General features: G+C 46.9%; 4 protein-coding genes across 4 annotated transcripts; 2 read left to right on the top strand and 2 right to left on the bottom strand.

The window, feature by feature from the left end:
• Positions 1-3019: 3019 nt before the first annotated feature.
• Positions 3020-7133, bottom strand: LOC128731935 (proton-coupled zinc antiporter SLC30A1). Its single transcript, XM_053825092.1, has 5 exons — positions 6945-7133; positions 4512-5139; positions 4315-4440; positions 4060-4238; positions 3020-3985 (listed from the first exon to the last, which is right to left on the bottom strand). The coding sequence occupies exons 1-5, from the start codon at positions 7131-7133 to the stop codon at positions 3467-3469; spliced, it is 1641 nt and encodes a 546-aa protein (XP_053681067.1). The 3' UTR covers positions 3020-3466.
• A 9665-nt stretch (positions 7134-16798) lies between these two features.
• Positions 16799-19393, top strand: LOC128722085 (synembryn). The gene is made up of 4 exons (XM_053815908.1): positions 16799-16879; positions 16968-17329; positions 17397-17571; positions 17636-19393. The coding sequence occupies exons 1-4, from the start codon at positions 16799-16801 to the stop codon at positions 18635-18637; spliced, it is 1620 nt and encodes a 539-aa protein (XP_053671883.1). The 3' UTR covers positions 18638-19393.
• Positions 19394-19417: 24 nt separating this feature from the next.
• Positions 19418-21069, bottom strand: LOC128722084 (NADH dehydrogenase [ubiquinone] 1 alpha subcomplex subunit 9, mitochondrial). Its single transcript, XM_053815907.1, has 3 exons — positions 20969-21069; positions 19764-20836; positions 19418-19689 (listed from the first exon to the last, which is right to left on the bottom strand). The coding sequence occupies exons 1-3, from the start codon at positions 21006-21008 to the stop codon at positions 19594-19596; spliced, it is 1209 nt and encodes a 402-aa protein (XP_053671882.1). The 5' UTR covers positions 21009-21069; the 3' UTR covers positions 19418-19593.
• A 423-nt stretch (positions 21070-21492) lies between these two features.
• Positions 21493-24003, top strand: LOC128728102 (polyribonucleotide nucleotidyltransferase 1, mitochondrial). The gene is made up of 3 exons (XM_053821852.1): positions 21493-21638; positions 21717-23709; positions 23788-24003. The coding sequence occupies exons 1-3, from the start codon at positions 21493-21495 to the stop codon at positions 24001-24003; spliced, it is 2355 nt and encodes a 784-aa protein (XP_053677827.1).
• Positions 24004-24139: the final 136 nt, after the last annotated feature.

Below are 24139 nucleotides of genomic sequence, written 5' to 3'. Positions count from 1 at the left end.
ATTTTATGATTTTTGACATGTCGTTTTACGTTTGACACTTGCTTTCCACGTGACACCAAATCGACGTCCCGGTTGTCGCATTACGGAGCTGAGCTGATTTACTCGCTAGCCTACTACGATCGGGCTTTCGATGCGTTGTGGGATTTCAGCGTACTAACGTGGCTGTGTTGCAGCATCATTTTTACTTGACAGCTTTATGCTCCTACGCGAAACCATTCAAAAAGCGACCTTAACATCCGCGAGATGGTGCAATAAAGCCATTCCCGTTGAGTTAACGAGCCCGGTTTATCGCGCAGCCTGTGTGCCAATCGACGGATTTATTCCGGTAATTGTGGCTCGCGTGAAATGAATGCGGAAATAGCCGAACTCGCGACTGATTAAACGTGAAGCTGAAGTTATTACTTGATTGAATTTTCGGTTGGAAAATTAAGGGACGCATGTTTTTGTTCGGGGGAAAATTATCAATGCCACCGGAACGCTTGCTCGCACTCCGAAAACCTACCTGATTGCGTTCGCAACGAGCCGGTTTAATTGACCCTTTCATCATCGAAGGTTGAGCTTCGCCCGTGTTTTTTTTATTTCGTCTTTCACACCGTTCGGTTTGACTGCTGCCGAGAGCGTTAGAAATCCCAAAAATTGATTAAATCCCATCCCCGGGTAGTCACGCTCTCGCGATTCACCGCGCACCCTGACGCACTTGATCAACCACGTGCGGCCGTCCGTTGTTTCTCGTTCGCTCGTCATCTTCCACCAGCTTCAAAAGGGGCGAGACAAAAATTGACGTGAATAATTAATACACCACAGTTCGGTTGCCGACAGGCGGTGTTTTTCGTACCCCGGCTGTTGGGGAGTTTCCACCGAACCGACGGTTTCCACGGACCACCAGCGGTTGACCACCAGCATCGAAAAAGTTCAAGTTTCTCCACCATTTAACGCTCGCAACGATCAAAACCGATGTCAATTTGGTGCTCGATTAAACTTTTCATCAACCCACAATGCCGGTAGTGACGCGCGACCGGTAATGGCTGCTAATCGCTACCCGGATCAGGTTTTCCTGGATTTTCTATCCCCCACTCGCATTCCCACCGAAATCCTTCTTCACAGCTTGCTTCTGATTTTCCGTCCTAGACTGGAGGTGAGTTTATCCTATTCATATCGATTATGAGGAAGCAATACAAGCCATCTAATTTATGTGATACGAGAATAGCACGTGCATATCCTTCACGCGTCTGGATCACATTCAATGATAACGACGTCTCTAATTTTGATGGAATTCGCAAGAAGAAGAATTCGCATTTTGATACCATTGCCAGCGTGTCATCGCCATGACTCCACAACTAGAGAGCAGATCAGACGATTCTCGGAAAAACATTTGCAATGTCTTGATACGGTATGGAATCGTAAATTCCCGGAAATCAGGAATTGTGCTCCTCTCCAGCCATGCCATTGTTAATTGCAAAAGCAAGTCGGTTTACGAATCCAATGTAATCTCCCATATAATATATTTATAAACTCAACATAATCTTCCTCGTAATATCCTGGCAAAGCATCTCGACCAGGTTGATTGAAAAAAAACCGATACAGCTCCATCTTCCGTACGAGCAGAGCGTTTTGATTGCAAATACGATTGTATGAATGGATCGATGCCACAAAAAAAATCATGACATTATGCTGCGATGCAATTTCTGCTGAATTAACTATGTGTTTCTGTTCAATCAAGGATCCATTACCGTTAAGCTGCTCTGTATGAAAAAATAAATATCATATACCATTAAGCTTCGCTCTGGTTATCAATAAGAGATGTTTTCCAATCATCTTGAAAGGCAATTGCTGTATAATACTTTCCCGGGGCGTTATTGAGCAGCTAAACCGCTTCGTAACGCTACCGGAAAAGTTAGTCGCAGACACTGCTTAAAGCAACTCTATCAAACCCATAAAAGCTTATTTTAATACCCGCTTCTATGAAGCGGTATCGTTTTTCGGACCACCTTGCCAGTCCGTTACCGCGACCGTGAGCGGCTAAATCGACTCCACTGCTGCACCATATGCACCTGCATTTCGGGTAAATTGCATCCATGCACGATCGCATCTAAACGGCATGCTGCATAGCGCAAAAGTCAAACCGTGAGGGCCCGAGCGCTGGCGGACGTTGGGTGCATTCCGTGTGCGAAGATGAGCTTGAGGAAAAAGGAAAAACTCACACCCACTCACACACACGTACACACGTTAGTTTGTGGCGTGGCTTTTTTTTGTACGCTGCACCCGAAAAAACAGCACCATAACCGTTAGCGTTCGGTATCCTTTCAGCGCGATGTTGCATCCTGCCGTGTGCGGTTGCCTTCGTCCGTGTGCTATCGCGTGAGCACTAGACTGCACCAAATAAAGATACGTCTGGCAAACACCACCGTACCAGTAGACGGGGAGGGCAATTTATAGACCTTTTCCGTTGGTTCAGTGCTTCAATATCCCGGGGAATGGGTGCGATATCGCTGCCATCGGACGACCGTACCTTCCACCGGGAGCGAACCGAACCGAAATAGTTTGGATGTTCCCGAGCACGAGCTCTAGCGCCGCTTTTCTCGAACCCATCAGCGAGCTTCGCAACCCGCAACGCCATTGGCGATGTTTTCCAATTGCCGGCGAAGGTAAGCTTTCAATTACCCTCCGAACCCGCGCGCTACATAATTGAGCAATTAGACCAGACCGTGAGGGAGCGAGGCGAGCATCTGTTCTAAAGTTTAGTCCATCGCCCTTGCGCACCGTGATCGGTCTGCGGCAAAAGCCATCTCATTATGCACAACGGGCCATTTAGCGAACGGTTGCAATGTTTGACGGGCTGCAGGAATGTCGAAGAATAAATTCCTCCCGGCTGCTGCCGAACGCGCGGTGCTGCACAATGGCACGTTAATCTAAAGGCACGCTGAATGCGCCCTAACGAACGGTACCGTTCCGAGGGCGGTAGTAACATTTAACGCTTTAGTTTGTTGGAGAAGAAATGGTAGTGAAATTTCTTTAATTAACAAGTATTTATTTATGGTAAAGAAAATAAGACCATTTCCACGTTGCGGTCAAACGAAGCGATTTTACGCTTTGCGCCTGGTGGGTAGGCAATTTGCATAGCATACTACAAACTACTCGAAAACGTTTACGGCGCTCATTTACGATTACCTTATTTGAACTCGCATCGTTTACTATGATATTTTGTGAGTAAAATGTATGTTAACGCTATCGCAAAAATGCACTTCTATCTTTCAAGTAAAACCTTTCAATGTATTCTTCTAAATAGTTGGAATAAGCAATATGGCAACCGACTGCACTATCGAGTGGCGAACAACTCGTAGATCGTACTTCCTCTCATAAATCTTATGAACAACGTTTTTACACTACAAGCGATACGACGAGTTATTCAAACGTATAACGCTCACCCCTATGCACATTAGTTCCTTCCAGACGGTAATACTCTTATTTACACGGTCTTATCACTTTCCGCTTGCTGCTGCACGGATTCAGTCTTAGCTGGACTTATTTGTACTGTGATTGAGCCGCTCGGTTCCTGCCTCACATCATGCACTCGCTTCTGCACTTCACCATCATCAGCTTCAGCCTTAATCGAAGTGACTGGAGGGTTGACTTGAGCTTCATTTTCTTTACCCATGTTGCTGCTTGGCTCCCCAATGGATTCCGCCGTTGGCAACGAACTCATCGGGATTTTCTCATTGGTTTCCGGTTCGATGGGTTCGACGCGGGGCATATCAACGACTTCCGTCAGTACATCCGTTTTAGCTGCATCCTTCAGCACAACCGTGTCACAACACGTGCGGGGAGCGCATTGCGCGATGGCTCGACACTGGATCAGACAGTTCGGTATTTCCGTCCCGAGGGTGCGGCTCGTTGAGGTCGTCTTAAACTCGGGCTGAATCGTTACCTGATTAATGCCCTGCTCGTGGAAGAAATCGATCACATCGTTATGGATTTTAAGATACACCTGCAATTGATTAAAATAGCAAAAAAAATTGTAATAGTCGTTGGCTCTACCATTCCTTTGCGAAAACAAACTACCTTTGGGTTATCGAAGATGACGTGTACCGTCGAGACGTACTGGTTTTCACTCAACTGCCATATGTGCAGATCGTGCACGCTTACGATATCCTGGAAGCCATCCAGGAGCGTTTTCTTAAAGATTTCTATGTCGATCGTGCCGGGGATGGTTTGAAGCAAAATCATACCCGATTCTTTCACTGTTAACGAGTGGAATTGACCGGTTTAAAGGGTTCATCGGAGGTTCACGGTACATGTAAATTGTTAAATACTCACTGTATGGATAGCTCAGCGTAAGTAAGATGATGCAGGATACGATTGATAGTGCAGGATCCACGAACTTGGACGTTTCCTCTGTGGTGTAGTACACGATCAGAGAACACACGATCACCATAACCGTACCTGGGGAGTAAAGTCGCCCAGAAACGCATTAAACTGCATCCTTAGCTCTAGGACATTATCCAACAACTTACTGCAAATGTCTCGCACAAGCTCACGCACGCTTTGCCGCTTCGATTGCTTGCGGAGTTGCGAAGGTGTGACCTGCCGCCGTGAGCCAGACAATCGACGATCTCCCTTTCGTACACCTTCTCCGCTGATGACATCGTCGAGGATCACGTTCCCGGTGGGCGTGATGTACAGGAAGCTTCCCTGATGATATGTGTACCCTCCGATCAGAAGGTAGCAAATCCCGTTCAAAATAAGTCCCATCGCACCGAGCACCAGGATATGAGCCGGAAAGTGCATCGCATCCTGATGGTGGATGTGAGACAGCGTCTGCAGTGCCTCGACGACCGCCGAGAAGCAAAAGGATGCCATAAAGATGCACACCACCAGCATCGTAAGGATGTCGATGCGCGTCCAACCGAACGTGTTCTTGAGCGTGCTTTCGCGAGCTTGGCGTGCCTTCGCCTTCACCTTGTGCTTGATCTCGAGCGCCTGTTCTTCACCCGAGCTCGCCCTACTGCCATCGGCAGTGTCCTGTCCGGCTAGCGATACTTCGGCGAACTTTTCCACTCCATCACCGGCAAGTTGCTGCGAAACCGAACGAGCGTTCTGCTTCAACGAACAGTCAGGTTGCTCCGACGGTATGGCACTTTTCTGTGAAGGTAAGCAAACGACACGACGTGAAGGAAGTTAAAATCAAATCAATTAATTGACACGTGTGTACGAGCTGGGGATCTACGATTACGGAAGGCGCCATTATCATGCCTAAGCAGGGCGAGACAATAGACGATTAGCTAGACTGGGAGATTCCAATTGGCCTCGTAATGGTGTTGTGTAACCTCGCGATATCTATCCCTAAAGAGCGCTCAAGACCGATTAACACCACGCATGCTGGAGCTGCATGCATCATTTTACTGATTGTATAACACCAATGCCAATTGTGGCTGATTAGCTGATGGTTTTTTGCAAGCAAGCGATCGATGATTTGGCGACAAGATAACTTTGTGGAAGACTACTTCCCAGCATGCACTGTTGCTTGAATCAAATGTCACCTAAAAAAGGTTGTCATTATGTTTTCTAAGTAGTTGATTCACGTTGCTTTTGTGATCTGCGTTGAGGATTATGGGCCATTCACCAGTCAGTGAACCTTCTCAAATGTCGAGAACAAGTATCATTTACGCTTCAACAAATCAGCTTATTACAAGATAACCAGATAAGCCGCATGAGAGTCAATTCAATTGAATTATTGCAATGATCCCATAATATTCTGGCCATAATTCTTAATCTAGGCCGGCTCTTATCGCAGTACTGCTGATATCGTAACGTGGCCAGTCTAGTGGATTGATAAATGTGTTTCAAGGCGAGTAAGAAGGCATTTAAAAGTATGCAGAAATATAGGAAACCACTTCACAGAATTAATCCTACACCACTAGAAAAGAGTATAAAATACCGATCACTTTCGCACGTGGAAAACTGTCAATACAATTCGATGGAAATCGTTGCATAACACATAAACTACAAATGAGCAAGCCTTTATCAGCCTGCACCACTCACGCGTTTGGGAAATGTTTTTTTTTTGTTCCCGTACCCTTTTTGTGCCACTTTCAATTCCGATGCGGTGCGGAATTTACAGGCTCCGGTTGATAAGCGGTACAAAAGCCCACCCCGTGGCGCTAATAATGGGTGCACTACTTCCCCGGGCTCCAGTGCACTGGAAAACGAGGCGAAACAAAAGCAAACGCGCGCGCGTGAAAAAAAAAACAAGAACAAACCAATGGCTCAAACCGCACGCACCGTACGCAAGTAATGCGGTCGCCTACTGCAATGGGTGGTGCGCGTAAAGGAAAATGGACGGCCACATCCCACCTGCCTGCGGTACGCTCAATTATGAGTCGACAAACGGCAAAACAAATGGCACGCGCCCGAAAGGGAGGCGTGAGGATCGCAAAATGCATGGCCGCGTGGTCGTGCTTGCGGTATGAAAAAGCGAAAGTTTGCCGGTAATTTTCCCGCCCGGGCAAGGGCAGTTCCAGTCGTTGGTAAAAAAAAAACTAAAGGTAACTACTAAGCCCGTTGGTAGAAGGGCGATTTGGAAGCAGATGCAGAGCGAGTAGATCGCTTACGCGTTGGTTTTTTTTTTCTCACCCTTTTTCAGTCGCGTGAACGGCCTCCCGCGCGTTTACATTGTGATTATCCGCGCACGGCGCGATGTTTTGCAAATGCCAACCACAAACCACGGGGGACCGGTTCCGATTGGTACGCATTAATTATTCCACCCAACGCATCGCTGCATTGCGCGGCGGGAAAACGCTGCAAACGCTGCCTTCATTTCTAATGCGCCGCTCATCAACACCCGGGGCCCGCTTATCGGTCGCACTGAATCGGCAATTTTAATGTCCTCCCCCGTGCAGCTAATGTCATGTAACACACTCACGCGGGCTGGTGTTTGCGAGGCTCACCTTAATCGTCAGTATGCATCCCGTGAGGGCGATGATGTTGCAGAGCATGTGGTACGAGGCGACGAGCAGAACCAGCGAGTGTGACACGTGGCTCAGGAACAACTGCACGAGGAAGTAGACGAACGAGAGCGCCAGGACGATGTACAGCTGCACCGGTTGCAACCGATAGATCCACTCCTTCATCGGCATCGTGTGGGTGTTTAGGTTCTCGCGGTTCACTTCAGAACTCCAATTGACTTAAACTGCAGTCACTATTCTGGCACCACGTCATTAGATCTGCAGATGAAATATTTCAAAATCGTTCCTTTAGCATGTGAATTAAAGTACGAGTGCTTATGCGCAAGAAGAAAGAATGGAAAATGTAAGGATAATGAAGCATTACGAGCGCTATCATTGGTTGAATTATACATATTTTATTACATTGGTTTAAAAGTCACAAAAAAGGACGAACATTAAAAGGGGAGTAAGAATGGCTGATTAAGTTATCAATCCAGAGATAAAATTGATGCGTGATGTAGTTAACAAGAGAAAGAGATATGTATAAAAAGAGAAAGAAAAACAGAGAAAGGATCCTTTTAGAAATGTCTGTTATCTTCTAATCGACGAAACTTTTGTGTAGAAAAATAATGAAAAAATATCAAAAACTTAATCACGAAAAATTTCCTGGAATGTGGCGAAATTGGTAAAATTTCAATACAATTCCAAAACGCATAGCACTTGAATAAAATGATTCAAATAAAATAATCCCTTGCTCGGAAGCTTATCAAAACCCGAAAGATATCGAGAGAGCTGGATAGTTTGTAAATTAACAAAAAAAACGCACACACACTTCCATCGCCTGAGGGCTCACGGTTTAATCTTCGCAATCGTTCCCGATGGCAGGCTTGATAAATTCCACCACAAATCAGCGCTTTATTCCCGGAAAATGCACCGCTGCGATGCCCTACTCCGCGGGGTTCCGATGGGTTGTTAATTTCGGTTGTCTCGTCCTTCGGGAAACCTGTTTTTTTTTTGTTGTTCGTGGTAACCATCCGATTCCCGTTGCGCTGTGAAGCATAATTCGAAGCGCTTTATTTATGCGCCACCATTGACCACCGCTTGGGACGTCCAGCACGACAAGCTTTGCATCATCGTGTTGCGAGTTTTTGTTTTTGGTTAGGAAAAAAAATGCATAAATAATCAACACCGACCGTCAACAGCACCGCGTTCATTCGATTGCGTTGTAGAATTGCACCCACAAAAAAAAGACATGAAATCGAGCAACTGGTAAAACAAATCCAAACAGCCTGACATGCAAAGTGCCACACAGCTCACCCACCGTACTCGACCAAAAGCAGATTCAAATTTATTTCTTGCCGTCATGGATGTGTGTGTGGTTTTGTTGTTCGCTATGCGCATATTTAATGTCGATCGGTTTTTTTTTTTCGCGTTGTTGTTAACCTCCCCCTATCGATGTTTTGTTACTGTTGCAATTGCTGAACAAACAATCGGTCTCGCTGATGAACTGAAACATAGTTCAAAATAAAATGAAACATAGTCAAAAAATCAACACATGCATTAATGTTCGATTGTTTTTTCGGCTCTTTACTGGCGGGAAAACTGCAGATGAAAAAAACCCTTTCGAGTTTCTTTTTTTTTTAAATTAAACGAACCACCCCTCGTGAACCTGCGTGTGGTAGAGACATTAATTTCGACAAGATCGTACAACCGGATACCGATCGTTTATGACAACGAGGCAACATTATCGGCGCTAAATGGATCGGCCCCCGACTTGTGAGCGATTGTTAACTCCAAATAGCCTCCGCCACAATAGCTCAATTGAATGAATGCGATCCCGTTTCGTGCGAGTACAACTGACTGCGCTAATCGTGTGTGACATGCACCGGCACGGGTGTCTAGTCGGAGCTCTAGCAAAGGCTGTGGCACTTGCTGTCAAGAGCTAGAAAATGTTCCACCTTTCCTTAAGCTCACGGTGATAACGTTCACCGCAAGATGGTTTTCAAGGTTTTTGCCTGAGCCTTTCGGGTTCAATTAGGATCTGCTTTAGGCGGAATGTCGAGCTGTACGCGCGTTGGCTTAGAAGCAGCCTTCGAATAAAAGTCGCTCATCAAAAGGACCTCCTTTTTCTCTCTCTCTCTCACTCGTGGCAGGATTATAGCGAAAACTAGCACAACGAGCAAGTAGAAACACTCACCGAAGCAAACATGATCATCATCGACATTATGCATAATTTAAAGCATTGCCAATGCGGGCACAGAGTTGGGCGAAAGTTTTAGCAATAACATTTTGCTTCTCTCACACACTCGAGAGCCGAGCTTCCCCCGACAAACTGTGACACCCTCACCGACCGACCCCGCAACTCATTAGCAACCAAGTCCTGGCTGAGGGAGGCTTTCACCTTCCACGAGTGCGGAATTAAGTTACCGAGTTGGAAACTAAATTCTGAACCGCCCCTTATCGCACACCAAAACCCCAACCCCAACAGAGCAAACGAGGACGTAGCAAACGCCGTGTTTGTCAGCCGCGTGCCGTGCGCAGTGTTTATCCTTGGCTTGGCGTGGAGAAGCTTGCCCGCAAGATGCATTGAAGCAGCACGCAAGCGAACGGAAACTCTCGCACCCGCAGACTCACACACTCGGAAAACTATTGCCATCTTTTTTTTTGTGCGCGCGCGGCATTGACGAATCCGTTGATAAAGCTAAATTGCACCCAATAAAAGGGCAGATAAAGCGGGTCGTGTTCTTTGGAGGATGCCGTGGGAAGTGGTTTGCTGTTGGGTGATCTTCCGTTGGCGTGGTGATGAGACCCACCCAAAGAGGTGGTTTAAATCGTGGGGCCATGTGGCGGGCGCGATTACTTATGCAAACTGTGTCATTTGGCCATGGGAAGGCTTAAGTGCTTGGCGTTATCTTAAACGTGCGAGATGGGCTCATATAATGAGCCGGATCAAGCTCGTCAACCTCTAGGGGGAGGTTGTTCTTGTTTTTGGCTCGTGTAAAGCTGTTCTTTTGTGTGCAATTTGTTGATAATTATATTTAATTTGATAATTTAAGGTTTGTGGTTATTTATCAAGCCCCATTAATTTAAGAAAGAATATTTAATTATCATTATCTATACCTTTACGAATTGTTTGTCGATTTAAGGATTTAAAGGAAAATTTTTAACGGAATCCTTCAACGTCATGTTAAATTAAAAACTATAAATTCTTGGAAAATTTCCATTTCAAATAAATCCGTGACTCTATTCCAAATAAATTATGCACCTATTCATTGACAGCCGTATGAATTATTGCTCATTTTTGGGCAGTAATGCCAGATAGAAATTTATAATAAAAATATAGCGCTGCTGCTTGGTTCAAAATGCGTCATTGGGTGAAATATTCACAGCAAAAAAACCAGTTATTTACAACCTAGCTGGCATTGCTAAAAACCTCAGAACTATCCCTTTCATCGCGCATCGAATCCGAACGTGTCGTGTGCGCTCGAACGTCGGTTAAATGTCTGCAATAATCTCCCACTCACCTGAGTGGCACATAAAATTCAATGCACGTTTTTGTTTCGATTTGTCCATCACCGATCGGACGACAAAACAAACCCCCCGGTCTCAATCAACCTTGTACCGGAGCCGTTGCATAAGCTGACCCTATTAACCTGGAACCATCTTCCCTCTCAACGAGGGGATGGCGATCATCAATGCAAGAACCATTTTTTTGCTCGTCGAAACCATCGATCGGATGCGTGGTTTCAATTCGCAAATTCGATCTAGTTTGCTTAGCTCGTTTGCTAGCGAACGATCGTTCCACGATCCCTTGCTCGAAGCGACAGCAACCCTATTGCGCCTTATTGCCGTATCGTAAATGGCACAATGTAATTCGTGTTTCGATTCACTCTCGCGAGCAGCACGTGCGACGATATTCGGACATCAATTTAAAACGCCACGGTGAGTTTTGCCAGCGGGTAATTGGCTTGGGTTGACGGTTTACCCTCACTTTCAGCAGGCGTTGCGATGAGATGGCGGTTTAGCGCGGTGCTAAGTAGGCTTTTGTGCTACAAAAAATGACAATTTTATTGCAACCAACCGTGCGGAGCCATTGAAAGCGGCCATTGTTTGGAGGCGTGTTAACACTAGCGAATACAACAAAAAATTTAGCATGTTTTATGCCCATTTTTAAGACCATAGTTGTGACTAGACATTTTTGCTATTAAAATGAGATAAAAATTGACTTCTTCTTTTTGTAAGTGAACGATTTTTTTACATCAAATAAATATTAATTTGATCTTCGAACCCTCTACTGTACTCGATCATATGGCATGATAAACTTAACCCATCAAATTTTACGTCCTGTGGGTCCTTTAGCTGGCTAATTGGTAAATTACACCAGCAGCTCGCGAACATCAGCCACCGCAGGGTGATAAATTATCGTAAATTAATCATCCCTTTCTTCGCCGTTACGCCACCCTTGAGTCTTTCGAAATGCGGTAAGTGCGCCACCAAGCCAGTCAAAAATCGGGTCAATCCGGGTAAGGCACGTCGCCGTAATCCGCCCAAGGTTGCTGCATGTTTGTGCATGCGACGTACGTCGTCCACCACGCATCCCTTGGCCCCAGTGTCAATGACTTTTCCATAAACGTCGGTGGAAATGCGAGAGGGCGTGGACTGCTGGGGGCTCGTGGGGGTTGCGGCGTCCTCGGAAAGGAAATTTGTATGCGCCCGGCCCACGAGAGGAGGTCAAGGTGAAGTGGCTCGTTTTGTTTTTTTTTATTTGTTGTTTTGTTTTTGGTCACGAAAGAGACCCGTTTTGGAGCTTCTTCTCGATCGCTCGATCGGTGATCGATAATGGTGGGGCGAAGAGTGGCACAAAGTGGGCGCTCCAATCAAGCGGATAAACATTTGCAATTTCTCGCGGTTTAACAAAAAGATGGGGGAAGGCCTCGAATTTAAGACCGGATAGCAAATTACGCAAATTAGCGTGTGTTTAAAGATAATTCCAACCCACTCGCGAGGTCACATTGTGGCTGGTTTGTTGATGATAAAATAAGCCTTCCCGCAAACGTGATTGACAGACAGCGAGCCAAAAAAGGGTTAATCCACCGTCAGCATTCGATTGAGGGTTGATATGTTAAACAAATGTATTCTCCCTGCTCTATTTTAAAGCGAAATTAAACGTCCATCAAACGTATTACCACGCGGTTTGGTAGGAACCTGCCTCTAATCAACGGTCGCTTATCGCTTTCGAGTGCGAAACGTTGCTTGAAAAGGAGGGTGCTATCATTATTCCATCCCCACGGTGCCCACAATGCCCCCGCCGATGCACCTCTAATTCGCAACTCAATTAGCGCGCATGATTTATCATCGCACCGACCTCCCTATTCCCACCGATTAGCCCTCTCGCCCTTTTCGGATAAGTAGCCCTCCGGGGTTGGTCGAACGAACCGAGCCAAAACGGTGCAGTGTAACCGCGGCATAAGCACTTTCGCTGCGTACAAATGTTCTGAGGCCGCCGATCTGTGGTCAACAAACTGTTGCACACTTGGTGAGCCGAAAATTTGGCCACCCGTTTCTGCCGGAGGCCCTGCCCCCCGCCGGAAGCGAGTCGAACGGTCGAACGCCGGTAAGTGTACATAAATCGGGCGCATTGGGGTTTGCTCTTCCGGAACGGATCCGCTTCCAGTTGAGTGGCACCGGGGTTGCGAAAGCTTTTCGCCCCGAGGGTGTGGATGTTCTGAATTGAGCAAGCGATCTGTTTTCACGGGAGGCGGAATGTGGAACACTTTGGTTCGTAAACTCACTTTTAAACACTTGAAAAATAAGTGGTGTTATTTAACTACTGAGTGGTCACTAAATTAACTATCTTCACGAAACACGTTTGTTGAAAACAGCAGTTCTCTCAAAAAAAAAAAAGCTCACCAAAAAGCCCTCCCGTTAGCAACAAGGACAACGGGTTATATTTATCAACCCCAGATAGATAATCCCACAGGTCGCCATTTTCAAACCGCTGTGATGGAACATCGTGGCTGTTCGTCTGGCGCGTGTCTGTAAGGTCGGTTTTTTTTTCAACACCGCAAATAAACGCCAACCACAAACAATAAAGCATCGTTTCGCGCATAACAACCGGCCAGCGGTACAACCTTATCGCGCTACTTATGATCGATGATATGTAAGATTAAACCCTCTTTCTCACACACTCTTTCTCACCGCGGGCTTATCGCTGAACAAAGGCAGTCTAGCACGACACAGTAAAAAAGCACATTACCTGCTAAAACAGAGCGCTTAAAACAAGGGTTGATTGGGGAGTTAATGAAAATATGTATTCGAATCAACTTTTGAGGGACACTTGAGTAGATATTTCACTGATTTCGAACGAGAAACTATGAGCACCTTCTACTTCTTTTCACTGTTCTATTTTTGAAACACGTCGCTAGCGATGTCGTCCTCCCAAATCGGGAACGTTTTGCATCCCTTTTGCTAGATGTTTTAGAGAGCACCAAAACCAAACCACCCAGCCCAACTATTTCCACCTACACCAGTCCGGGGTCATTAGCCTGCTCGCCCTCTATTTCTAATCCCAGCAGGTCCGCGCATGCTAGAACCTTGCGGCACGATTTGTAAATATGGTTTTAAAAATACTAACAACCCGCCAGTAAAAACACTAACCGAGCGAAACTAGGAACTAGACGATGTGAGGGTGGCGCGTTTTCAGTTGGCAGGTTTCCCAAACGGAAACCGATCGCTTGCAAGGGCTGATCGCAACCGCTTCCCGCACTTGTTGAATGCGAACTAAATCGCGGTCTGGTTGCGCGTTATCGCTCTCACTCTCGCGAGAGAGAACCGCGCACATGGCGACCACACGAGGCGACCGAGGGTGCGCGCGAAAACGCAACGCAACCGAACCACGCGACGCCTTTTCGGGGCTGTATGCGTAGATTTCGTTGGGGATTTTGGTTCCGCGCCAGCGAAGGTCGAAAAAGGGGTGCGATTAGCCGATATTCCTGGCTGAGAACTTGGGAAGCTAATTAAAATTGCAATAATTTCACCTGATGGTTTTTGAAATGATGACTTCGGCAAACAAAAAGAACTGCAGCAAAAACGATACATAACCTAACACCAGACGTGCACTCGAAGTGCTCTCCAATCGTGCATGATTGTTCGGGAAGAAAGGGGTACTTTCAACGGGAAACACCAATAAAAATGGAAACACCAACGGAACGCTGTTTCACCGTGCAATGGTTCCTGTTGATTCACGCACTGCGGGACAGCATAGGAAGAAAATAAAACACACGGTCATCGTTGTTTGTTTTACGCAGCATAATGAAAGCTCTCTCGTCATAATAGACGAGTAGCAGCATCGAATGTTCGCGCACACGATTCGACACGATCAATTATCTGATCACTGCCTGAGACAAGCGATGGTTACTGATTGATGTTTCATTTACACGTCGGTAAAGCTTCAAATGATCATTTCATGGAAGTACCTGACGCATGCGCCACCTCATGCTGATCGATCGCGTATAAAATTGACGAATCAAAGAAACAAACCGCGCTTTTTGTCATGCGTAAAGAACTTTGTCATCACGTGGTTGGAGTGGAATAAATAAATGCAGTTGGAGATTAGTTCCAATATAAAACTATTCAAGAAAGTGTAATGGTTTGGCTTGTTGCACTTTTTAAATAGCACGGCGAAGAAAAGATCAATCACTTTAAATTAAATCTAATTCTATATGAAATACCACCGAATTACCTTACAACTGCGAGATATTTAACTAATTCACTGAACAATGGATTTAAATTTCAAAATACTTAAATTCGTCACTCAACTACTTCGAAACCGTTCATCCGCTCGTGAAGCTGACCGTTTTCAACTGTTGTCCTCTATTATTTGAGCGTTTGTGCAAACTCCTTGTTTTGATGCATTTCCCACTGCATTTATTCAACGTTTCTTTTTCTTATCTTCTACTCTCTAGTTTTCGGTGTACAAGCAACATCCTTTACACTCACACTTTCATGCGCCCCCTTGAGCGTGCAAGTGTAAAGGATGCATTTTTGACACATACTGCAAAGTAATCTAAGCTGTAAGGATACATCGTTGCATTTTTACGCAGGGTGTGTCACGCATACGCTTTGAAAACTTATCTGTTAAGGAAAGGAAATGGTTGAGAAAAAAAAATCAATAGTCTCGTGCTGCGTTTCTTAACTGGAAAGGACTTATCATCTAGCACGTTTGCCCATGTTCAAACTTGCTTTGTGCCCATAACTTGACTATAACGGCATCGCTTTTGCTTCTTTTCTGTTCCAACTTCTGATACTTCATCTTCCCAATCGTGAGCATAAGCGATACGAAACGTTCGATAACTAATGCGTTGGAGTAACTTTGCAGAACAAAAAACAAGTTCTGATTTCGCCTCCGTGACGTTCGACTTGTTATAGCTGTTTTGGGGGTTTAAAACCAAACCTGTTTTCCGAAGAATTGATAACTTATTTGCGTAAAGCTGCGACCATATGACGTCTTTTCGATTCTTCTTTCCCAATTCAAGCAACAATGAGAACACGTCATCGGGACGAACGAGAGGCCGTAAAGTCGAAATCATATGGAAGTAAAAATATGTAAATGAATGTATCAAGCATTTGATCTTGTAGATTGTGCATTGAATATCGTTTAATGTTATGGCATAGTTTTAAAAATAGCTTTTCTAATCATGAAAATTCAATCTCACGGTGGCAATGACATTCAAAAATATGTATGCTAATTGTAATCCACTGCCCAACAACCTTAACAACATATAATAGCCAATAACTTGACTCAATAGAATACATTACAAAAACTTCAAAATTATTTGAGGTTTCCGTTCCGTTTATAGATAGATGCGTGTTTAGTTCCATAAAAAAAATGCATGGAACATATTTTTGAAAAATATTGCACTGAACACGTGTTTTTGTAAAAGTTGTGTTTCTTACCCCAACATCGTCTACATATTCTCGAATAGTCATTCAAACAAACGCTCTAAATGTAACTGATATACATTTAGGTACTTACAGTGTTTTATACAAAATAAAGAATATATTGTAGTGTATTTAAAAATAGAATATTCAACGGCTTTCCTGTTGACAGCGGAGAATTTTTGAATCCACATGAGTTTTAGTCTCATTATGTCAAGCTGTGCGTCAACGAATGGTGCGTGTGTGAATATTTGTTTACTAAAAATTAAAGAGACTGCAGAGCAAAACTTTGCCAATTTTTACAAATAAATGTGAATTGTAGTCGTTTTCCGTTGCGTGCATTACAATTGTAAGTGGAAGATGGCTCAGGCGTGCAAATGAAATTGTTGTTAGAGAAGTATGATGACTGTAATGGCTCTGATCTTTTCTCTCCGCAGTAATGCACCCAGCAAAGGCGTACTATCAACAAATAAGAGCAGTCCTGTGTGTTTCATCTGCATTTCATCATCAACAACTTATCCTATCAAATTTCAAATGATTTAAATCAAATCGTCCTGTCGATTCCTTATTGAACTTTTGCTCCCTCAAAGGTGAAATGCCTACCAACTGCGTATTAAGGAACAGTGCGTTCTAACAGGAGCGATCAGTATGGTTCCAGGATGGTCGCGTGCCAATTTTAAAGCGTCCTGTCTGTGATTATGTTCACGTAAATCACGCAAACCACGCGGTTCTCAAACATAATCGCTCCACATGCTAAACAAGAGACACAAGAACGCGAGAGAAGGAAACCAAATTTCTTCCAGTCCTTAATCCAATTTACGCGGGCCGGTGGCGTAGTTTAGTTGTAAAGCTACGCGTGTCGAGAGTTAACCTAGCCATAGTTCAGTCCGCACCAGTGAAAGCATACCGCCACGTTGGTCATGGACGCGGACAGTTTAGCGTGTCTCCTGAGCGGTGATTACGCTCGCGTGAAGGAAGCGTTGGAGAAATTCAACAAACAGGTAAGGGAGGTTATTCCCGGGTGGGGATGTTGCACAATTCCCTTTGGGTCATTACTAATCAAACCGTTCGCCCTCCTTCGGAACGCAGAATTCCCAGGTGTTCAACTTCACGCACTTCACCAACACGGGACAATGGGTGCCGATCTGGATGAAGCTCTTCGAGTACCTGGCGGATCCCGGAATGCCGCATCGCGTCGATTGCCTGATGGCCATCAAAGTCCTCAGCCGCGACAAGACGTATCTGAACGATACCGTTACCATGGAGCAGCTGGAGTGTCTGCTGCTGCTGGGTGGTATAGGACCACCGGAAGGGTGCGACGCGACGGAAGAGGTCCGTGTGGAAGCCCTAAAATGCCTCAGCAACATGATATTCCAGAGCCCCAAGTGTCAGGAAATGTGTCTCAATAATACCTCCACCGAGGGCATCATCAGACGGGTCAAGATGTACAAGTGAGTGTGCTTTTGCGCTGTCTTTTCTCGATTTTTTTCGCAATACAATATATGCTTGCTTTTCCAGGGAAGCGCCGTTTGGATACGATATCAAGTATTTCGATATGAAGCTGCTGTTCCTGCTAACGGCTATCAATTGTGATATACGAACCAAAGTACGCGATCAACTGCACGGGCTGGTGTATCTTGTCGAAACGTTGGATCTCTTTATGAGCCAGGCGGCAACGTTCAAGGAGTTTAGTGTATGTTCATCATGTCCCGATCATGTCCCTATGATCCCTCTAACGGTTGCTTTCTTCCCACCAGGACAAAGACGTAGAGCTTATCAACGAGGTGCTGAAGGTGCTCTTCAATCTGACGGTTCGCAATTCGGACAATCTCGTGCCGGAGGAGGAAGAAGCGTCTCAGTATCACCGTTTGGTGACCGTGCTGCACGATCTGTTCTTCTATCGTACGCTTAACCGCGACAAGATCGTATCGTTGCATTCCAACATCGTGAACCTGCTCACTAGCGTACCGGTCAGCTGTTACGGTGAGCTCGTCTCATCGTTGCATGCCAAGCACGATGGTTCGGCTGGCGAATGCGCCGGTACCGTACCGTTCGAGCACAAGAACGTGTACGTGCTGCACGTGTTGGTTGAGTTTATGCGCAAAAACTTCCAAAAAGCGGAGAAAAAGTCCGACCAGTACGAAATGCTCTCCCCGATATTAACCGTGCTGATTAAAGCGGTCCGATCGGATGGCGTTCATCGTCGGTTCGTGCGTTCGATCATTCTGCCACCGCTTCGGGACGTGCGTGATCGACCCGAGGTAGGCAAGGAGCTCCGGAACTATCTGTGCGCCTTGCTGACCAGCACCAGACAAATTGCCGACCTTTCGGCGGAGTTGCTGTTCGTGCTGTGCAAAGAGAACGTGGGCCGCATGATCAAGTACACCGGGTACGGTAATGCGGCCGGGTTGTTTGCCAACCGTGGGTTACTTGGCGGTCGCACTGGCAACGGGGGCGAGCAGTATTCGTCCGACAGCGAGGACAGCGATACGGAGGAGTACAAACAGATCCAGCACGCAATCAATCCGGTGGTCGGGTGTTACGAACCACCGAAACCGGATCCCTTGGAGGGCATGTCGGAGGAGCAGAAGGAGTACGAAGCGATGGAGCTGGTGAAGCTGATGGAAAAACTCCAACGCCAGGGTTTGATACAACCGTGCAAGATCGGCGAGGATGGTCGCCCCGTGCCCGTGGACCACATAATGGAGCTGCAGGAAGAAATTCCCGAGCAGCAGCGGGATCACAAGCGAAAAACTTAAACCCGCGACTAGGTGTGTACCGTCCGCCGGGGACTGTCGCTAGTTTTCGCTCTCATCGCGCGTGAGAGGCTCAAAATCCCGCTGGAAGAAAGTAGAAGCATTTGCGTAACGGGTTTCAGCAACCAGCAGTATTTCCAGATACGCAACGACTCGAGCCCGCTGCCTCGATAACGCTGTCTATATTTATTAGCTCAAATATGCTACCGCTGCAGGCAGAAGGCACATCCCGCATTGCCAAAACAAAAACGTTCGGTGGCCGGATTGCCGGCAGTAGATCAATGTAGATGTAACTGTTTGTCTCAACTGGACGTGCGAGGGCGCGCATTCGTTTGCGTGGATGTTGTGATGGATGGTATTTTAACATATTCGCCGCTTTCTGCGAACCGCGTGGAAGGATAGAATTTTAAACGATGCTTCAACGAAAACACGCTGGCAGCAACAGAGTAGGCCGGCCAGGATGCAACGCGCGAAACGTTAACATGGCCCCAATACAAGGCCGCATATATCCTACGCATATTCCATATTCCACTTTCCGAAGTTAATCATAGGGTGTTTGTTATTTATTGCATTAGGTCTGGGTTTTTGCGGATTAAGCCTTCGGTTTGTGCCACCAGATCGAAGCCCGTGGCTCATTATGGTTTTTAATTCACCCTTGGATGTTGTAGTCTGTTGTATTTATATCGAATCAAAGATCTCCAGTCAACTTCAGCCAATAAATATATATATCTATATTATACGACGAAGCTAAAAACGAAACAGCGCAGCTCGTTCGATTTTTTTTTACATTTATTTTTGTTTGAGTTAGTTGCTTAGCTTCTTTCTGATTTTTTTTACACATGGTACGATTTGCGTTTCCACCATTGAATGTAACAACGAACCAAAGGGTCACTCGCTCGCTTTATGCTAGAAAACTGATCGCTCGTTTCTGGGCAGGAGAAAGCGCATCGCTCCTCGGCTTACTGGATGAATTGCGGTGGCGTCGGCTTCTCGAATTCGTCCAGCTCGGCATCGTAGTACAGGGCGGCACGGTACGGTCTCAGCTCCCATGGAACCTGCAAAAACGATGGGACACAATCAATGCTAAACGCGGGCAGGAAATACTCTGAATCGCTGGACCATCACTTGCCTGATCTTCCATGTACGTCAAATTAACGCCCAAATCTTCCAACGTCGGCACGCCTTTCTGCACCTCATCAGTGACGTACTCCCGCTCGACACGCTCCGTGTGGACGTCCCCGATCGGGAACGACGGCGACAGCATCTCCGTCATAAGCACCTTCATGCGGAACGTCGGATCGTAACGCAGATCGTATCGGAAGTAGCCCCACCACTTCTCGTCCTTACGCATCACCTGATGGAACCAATCGACCAACGCGGAGAGCTTGTACCGGCGCGGACCGACCGCCTGGTACGTCTGGCCCTGACTGTCCGAGTCCTTGATGGCATTCACGATACCTTGCGCCAAATCCGAGCAGTACACGGGCTGCTTAATTGTGCGCTCACCCTTGTACCAGAGGGGCATGGCACGGAACTGCCGCCTCCAGATGTGCGCGTAGTAACGCAAAAACCGATCCTCCTGCCCGTAGATGTCGGACGGACGGAACACGATCGCGTCGGGGAACTCCTCGCGCACGGCCTGCTCGCCGTAGTACTTGCTCTGCAGGAACTTGCTGCCCTCCTTCGTGAAGAATGGCTGCGGGTTCGGGGTCGCGTTCAGGCTGGAGGTGTGGACGAACTTTTCCACTCCCGCCTGGCGGGCGATACGAGCCAACCGACGTGCGCCGTCCACGTGCACATCTTTGAAGGTGAAGTTCTTCGTCTCCCAATCGCGACCGACCAGGTTAATGACGACGTTCGAGTACTTCACAGCATTAAAGATCGCCTCATCGTCGCGCAGGTCGTACGGATGGAACAGCACCTGGCCGAGATCACCGACAAGCTTCAGGCGAAGTGCTTCGTAGTGGTCGGCGCGATATGGCAGAATGACCTGACTGCCGATTTTACCCAGCTTGTTGCACACGTAGCGCCCTAGGAAGCCGGTACTTCCGAACACCGTGGCGACGATTCCGTTGAAGCTGGAACGCCCGCCGGTACCGCGCTTAATCGCGGCAAGGTTGGTCGTCTTCAGCTTGCGAGGCGGCACATCAGTGCTGTAGTTAGCCTTCAGGCACACGACTCCCAGCAATCCAGTTTGTTGTTCTGTGTGGCATTGGGAAAGATTTGCAAAAATAATGCGAGATTAGTGGCTCTACAAACAAATTACATAACAAACGAACGGACAGGAACCGAAAATTGGCCAAAATGTTTGGCAAACATTAAGCCAGTACTTACTTGCTAGGTGCACCCCATTCACCAGAATTAGAGATGCCATTTTCGGGACGAAAAACCGAATTTTCGGTACCTCACGGGTGACTTCTTTCGTTCGGTTTCGATCTACTGTACAATTTTTTAGTATTTTTTTGTTATTCTATATTTTTCAAGACAAATACTTGCTCAGCTGTCAAGCATGTGCTGCCAAAGTGACACGGATAACGTTGATTAAATTGAATTAAAACATCATTTTTCTTACAAAAACCATTGTGAAGGTCCTACAAATTTGTTAAACATAAAATTGTTCTCTTATTTACACTAATTTCAAGTGATTTCAATAACTCGTGAATTAGTAAAAAATAAAATACCAACCACCTTACGATAGTGTGTTATAGCAATCTTGGGAAAAATCATAATATTTACATTTATGACAGCCGGCGAATCGTGCATTTTTGAACGTATTTTTGTAGCGTGTTAAATCAGTGCATGAAATAGCGTGTTACTCGCCGCTATTTTCGTTCGTTTGAACCCAGGTCCGCAAGGAAATGCTACACAATGTCTTCAGACTTAGCCAGTGTCATAGAAAAGCTCACAACATTTATCGTCTCACACAATGTTCCGCCTTAAAAAGGCGGTTCTCTTCCTCCATCGCACTAGAAACACCGGAGATCGACGTGCCTCTAAGCACCGGGTTTGTAGTGAACATGTTGAGCAAAAGAATATCATGTGTTCTCTTCTTACGTTTCGCTTCGTTCACTTTTTTTTGTAGAAGAGTCTTGAGGATATCATCCGGAAAATATGCCCGGTTCGCTGATGGTTGCTCCGTCGTTACGATAGGCGATACGGCCGTTATGGTCACGGCAGTGGCTAAGCAGAAATCCCAGAATGCCTCTTTCCTGCCTTTAGTGGTAGATTACAGACAAAAGTCGGCTGCAGCCGGCAGAATACCGACCAACTTCCTGCGCCGAGAGCTCGGACCATCAGAGAAAGAGATCCTTTCCGCGCGTCTTGTAGATCGTTCGATAAGGCCACTGTTTCCTGCGGAGTTCCGGTACGACACACAAATCGTGTGTAACATGCTTGCGATCGATTCGGTGAACCCACCCGACGTTCAAGCGATAAACGGTGCCTCAGCAGCGCTCGCTCTCAGCGATATTCCGTGGCACGGTCCGGTAGGAGCCGTTCGAGTAGGGCTCGTAGACAACGAAGTGATCATTAACCCAACGCGAAAAGAGCTACAGCTAAGCATGCTCGATCTTGTTGTGACTGCCACCAAGCAGAATTTAGTCGTTATGCTAGAGGGTCGTGGGAACGTAGTGAACGAAAACGAGCTGCGTATGGCGATTAAGAAAGGCACAAAAGAGGCGCAGCTTATAATTAACGGCATCGAGCGTTTGCAGAAGTCTTTCGGAAAGCCTAAACGACCCCTCGAACTACTGCCAGCGGTGGACGAAGAGATACAGAATGCTGTTCGGACGATGTCGGAGATGAGACTGAGGGAAATATTCCGTGATTATTCGCACGACAAGTTTAGCCGGGATCAGGCCGTGTCCAGCACGCGCACCGACACCATCGATAAGGTTTGGTCCAGCTTCCCAAACGCCGATCCCAGTCAGATATCGGAAACGTACAACAAATTCGTGAAGAGCGTGTTCCGTGAGATGCTGCTCGAAGAAAACCAACGCTGCGATGGTCGGGGTTTGGACGATTTGCGAAAGATCAGCTGCTCGGTGAACCTCCACAAACCCCTGCACGGTTCGGCGCTATTTCAACGGGGCCAAACGCAGGTATTCTGCACCGTGGCACTCGATTCGCCGGAGAGCGCACTCCGGCTCGATCCGATTGCCTCACTGGACAGTGGAACGAAATCGAAGAATTTCTTTCTCCACTACGAGTTTCCTCCGTACGCGACGGGTGAAACGGGAAAAATCGGTCCAATTGGGCGGCGAGAGATTGGCCACGGCGCTCTAGCTGAGAAGGGCCTGCTGCCCGTTATTCCCAATGAACATCCGTTCACGATACGGCTCACCTCGGAAGTGCTGGAATCGAACGGATCCAGCTCGATGGCAACCGTGTGCGCCGGCTCGATGGCCCTTATGGACGCCGGTGTGCCGTTGCAAGAAGCCGCGGCCGGTGTTGCGATCGGATTGGTCACAAAGTATGAGAACGAGGACACGAAACACCTGCAAGACTACCGCATACTGACAGATCTGCTCGGCATCGAGGACTACATGGGCGACATGGATATGAAGGTGGCAGGAACTCGGCGCGGTATGACTGCCATACAGGCCGACATTAAAGTGCCCGGTCTGCCGCTGAAAGTGGTCATGGAGGCGTTACAAAAAGCAATGGAAGCGCGGTTCCGAATACTCGATCTCATGGACGAAACGATCGGGGCAACACGCACCGTCCGGAAGGACTGCTGGCCAGTGACGGATCGGTTAGTGATCGAGGTACATCAACGATCAAAGCTTCTCGGTCCTGGAGGCACCAATCTACGACGCTTGTACGTAGAAACCGGTGTGCAACTGACGCCGGAAGACGAAACGAGCTTCCGGATATTCGCTCCATCGGAAGCGGCCATGCACGAAGCGAAGGAGTACCTGGAGAACCTACTGAAGGCGGAAAAGATCCCGGATCTCGAGTTCGGTGCGATCTACACTGCCCGGATCGTGGAGCTTCGGGATACCGGTGTAATGGTTACCCTTTATCCTTCAATGCCTCCGACGCTCCTCCACAATTCACAGCTCGACCAACGAAAGGTACCAACCACAAACGTACCGCTATTCTTAGGACACCTTTCCTGAAGCTTTATCGTTTTGTTTTTTGCTTCATTTCAGATTGCCCATCCGTCTGCGCTGGGGCTGCTCGTAGGTAGCGAAATACAGGTGAAATATTTCGGCCGCGATCCGGTGTCCGGATACATGCGGCTCTCGCGTAAAGTCCTGCAAGGTCCTGCCACTGCTATGATTCGCAATCTCGAACGGCCCTCGGTGGCGGCTTCCGCTGGGGCAACAAATCAGACCAGCACCAGTACAGAAGAGGTGAAAAGTTAGTCGTATTTAAGTACTTAGTATATTGTGCGACTAGCCTCGATGAACGTGCACGGCTAGTCAAGATTAGAAAGGAAAAAAAGTAATAAACGTGTACATATTATACCCCGAGGGTCTACGGTAGAATTGACTTTAAGAA

The sequence above is a fragment of the Anopheles nili genome, chromosome 2, assembly GCF_943737925.1.
Source record: "Anopheles nili chromosome 2, idAnoNiliSN_F5_01, whole genome shotgun sequence".
Lineage (NCBI taxonomy): Eukaryota > Metazoa > Arthropoda > Insecta > Diptera > Culicidae > Anopheles > Anopheles nili.
The sequence above is the reverse complement of the archived record's forward strand: the minus strand, read 5'-3'. Positions and strand labels throughout refer to the sequence as shown.